Source organism: Palaemon carinicauda, chromosome 23, assembly GCF_036898095.1.
Source record: "Palaemon carinicauda isolate YSFRI2023 chromosome 23, ASM3689809v2, whole genome shotgun sequence".
NCBI lineage: Eukaryota > Metazoa > Arthropoda > Malacostraca > Decapoda > Palaemonidae > Palaemon > Palaemon carinicauda.
The window spans coordinates 43,914,645-43,917,144 of NC_090747.1; the positions used below are offsets into that span (position 1 = coordinate 43,914,645).

Here is a 2,500-nt window from a genome sequence, read left to right on the forward strand (position 1 = left end):
TGGAGAAGACTACCTACGGATGATATATATATATATATATATATATATATATATATATATATATATATATATATATATATATATATATATATACACAGTATATATATATATATATATATATATATATATATATATATATATATATATATATATATATATATATATATATATACACACAGTATATATATATATATATATATATATATATATATATATATATATATATATATATATATATATATATATATATATATATACACACAGTATATATATATATATATATATATATATATATATATATATATATATATATATATATATATATATATATATATATATATATATATATATATATATATATATATATATATATATATATATATATATATATATATATATATATATATATATATATATATATATACACACAGTATATATATATATATATATATATATATATATATATATATATATATATAATATATATATATATATATATATATATATATATATAGTAGACCCCCGGTATATGGCGTCCCCAGCTATATATTTTTTTCACGTTAAGGTGTGGAATACGATTTTTTTTTTCGTCCCTCTTTATGACATTTTCCCCACCTTACAGCATCGAATTCTGAAACTCAAATTTCGTCTTTTCTACGCCTACGACTGTGCGAGTCAGTAGCTTACCACCTCGCTCATACTTCACTGCATACGTCACCAAGACACTGATCTGTTATTGGTTGGCGTCATGGCATCACTAAGATGCCTATATGCTATTGGCTGAAAATCGTCCCACAATGCCTGAGAGAGATGCTGCCTCTCTCTCTCTTTGTCATACGCATGCTCAGTTCAGAATCTCGTGTGCGTTTTTGTAAAGACTTGATCTCGTGTGAGTGCTTGCGATATCGTATATTTGTGCATTTTAGTGCTTAATTTTAACTTTAATTCGTTAGCCATGGGTCCCAAGATTGCTAGTGATGTTAAAGGCAGAAGTAAGAAGATCATAACTATGGTAACGAAGCTGGAGATCATAAAAAAAATATGAAGAAGGCATGCGCATCGTTACCCTTGCTAGTAGGTATGGCTGTAACCAATCTACGATTGGTACAATTATTAAGAATAAGGAAGCCATTAAATCAAGAAAGTCTTCTAAAGGCCTGACTCACCTTTCTGGTGGAAGGACCTCAATCAACGATGAGATGGAGAGACTCCTTCTGTGGATTAAAGAGAAGGAAATCACTGATGATACACTCACGCAATCAGTATTTTCGCACAAGGCAAGCGCCATCTTTGCCAATCTAGTGGAAGTCCAGAGAGACGGCGGAGGCGAAGTAACAACGCAGCAAGCCTCCCAAGAGTTCAAGGCTTCTCATGGGTGGTTTGATCGGTATAGGAAGAGGACTGGTATTCGCTCAGTCGTCAGGCATGGAGAGGCGGCCAGTTTTGACAAGAAAGCAGCAGAAGAATTCCTCAAGAAGTTAGAGAATGTAATTTCCTGAGAAGGCTACATTCCTCAGCAAGTTTTTAACTGCGATGAAACTGGTCTTTTCTGGAAGAAAATGCCCCGCTGTACATATATCACAGCTGAAGAAAGGAAACTACCTGGCCATAAACCAATGAAGGACAGACTTACGCTTGCATTTTGTGCAAATGCCAGTGGGGATTTAAAAATTAAGCCCCTACTGGTATACCACTCAGAAAATCCTCTTGCCTTCAGGGCAAAAAATATAACGAAGAAGAGGCTCTCGGTATTTTGGACGTCTAATGCTAAGACTTGGGTCACGAGGACCATATTTATTGAGTGGATAAATGTCTGCTTTGGTCCTGCTGTCAAGAACTATTTAGAAGAGAGTGATCTCCCTCTGAAATGTCTCCTGGTGCTGGACAATGCCCCTGCTCACCCTCCTGGCCTCGAGGACATCATTCATCCTCACTTCTCCTTAATTAAGGTTCTCTATCTGCCACCAAACACAACCCCTCTCCTCCAGCCTATGGACCAGCAAGTGATTGCCAACTTCAAGGAGCTTTACACGAAGCATCTGTTCAAAAGATGCTTAGAATTGATTGAAAGCACTCAACTCACCCTCCGTGAATTTTGGAAGTGGCTTCTTGACATCACTCAATGCCTGAAGATAATCGACGCAACTTGGAATGAGGTTTCACGGCGCACCTTGAACTCTTCATGGAAGAAACCTGTGACAAGCTGTTGTAGCAGAACGAGACTTTGAAGGTTTTGCTCTCTCAACCGAAGACGAGGCCGTTGATGATCCTGCCCCTGAGGGTGATGTTGAGAAAATAATTTCAATCGGGAGTCCATGGGGCTTGTTGACGATGAGGCTGGCGTCCATAACCCTATCGAGGAGCACAAGGAGGTGCTTACGATTGAAGGCTTAAAGGAGTTGGAGGCAATGCAATTGACGATCATTCAAGAAGAGCACAGCTCTAGTGGTGGCGAGGATGTGGGGGGGGGGGGGAAGACTGAAGAAACGACATCGTAAGA

The 2,500-nt window shown here is 36.8% G+C and overlaps 1 protein-coding gene across 1 annotated transcript; it reads left to right on the forward strand.

The window, feature by feature from the left end:
* Window positions 1-1,052: 1,052 nt before the first annotated feature.
* Window positions 1,053-2,228, forward strand: LOC137617553 (tigger transposable element-derived protein 1-like). The gene is made up of 2 exons (XM_068347565.1): window positions 1,053-1,477; window positions 1,718-2,228. Exons 1-2 carry the CDS (start codon window positions 1,053-1,055, stop codon window positions 2,226-2,228), a joined length of 936 nt encoding a protein of 311 aa, XP_068203666.1.
* The last annotated feature ends 272 nt before the right edge of the window (window positions 2,229-2,500 follow it).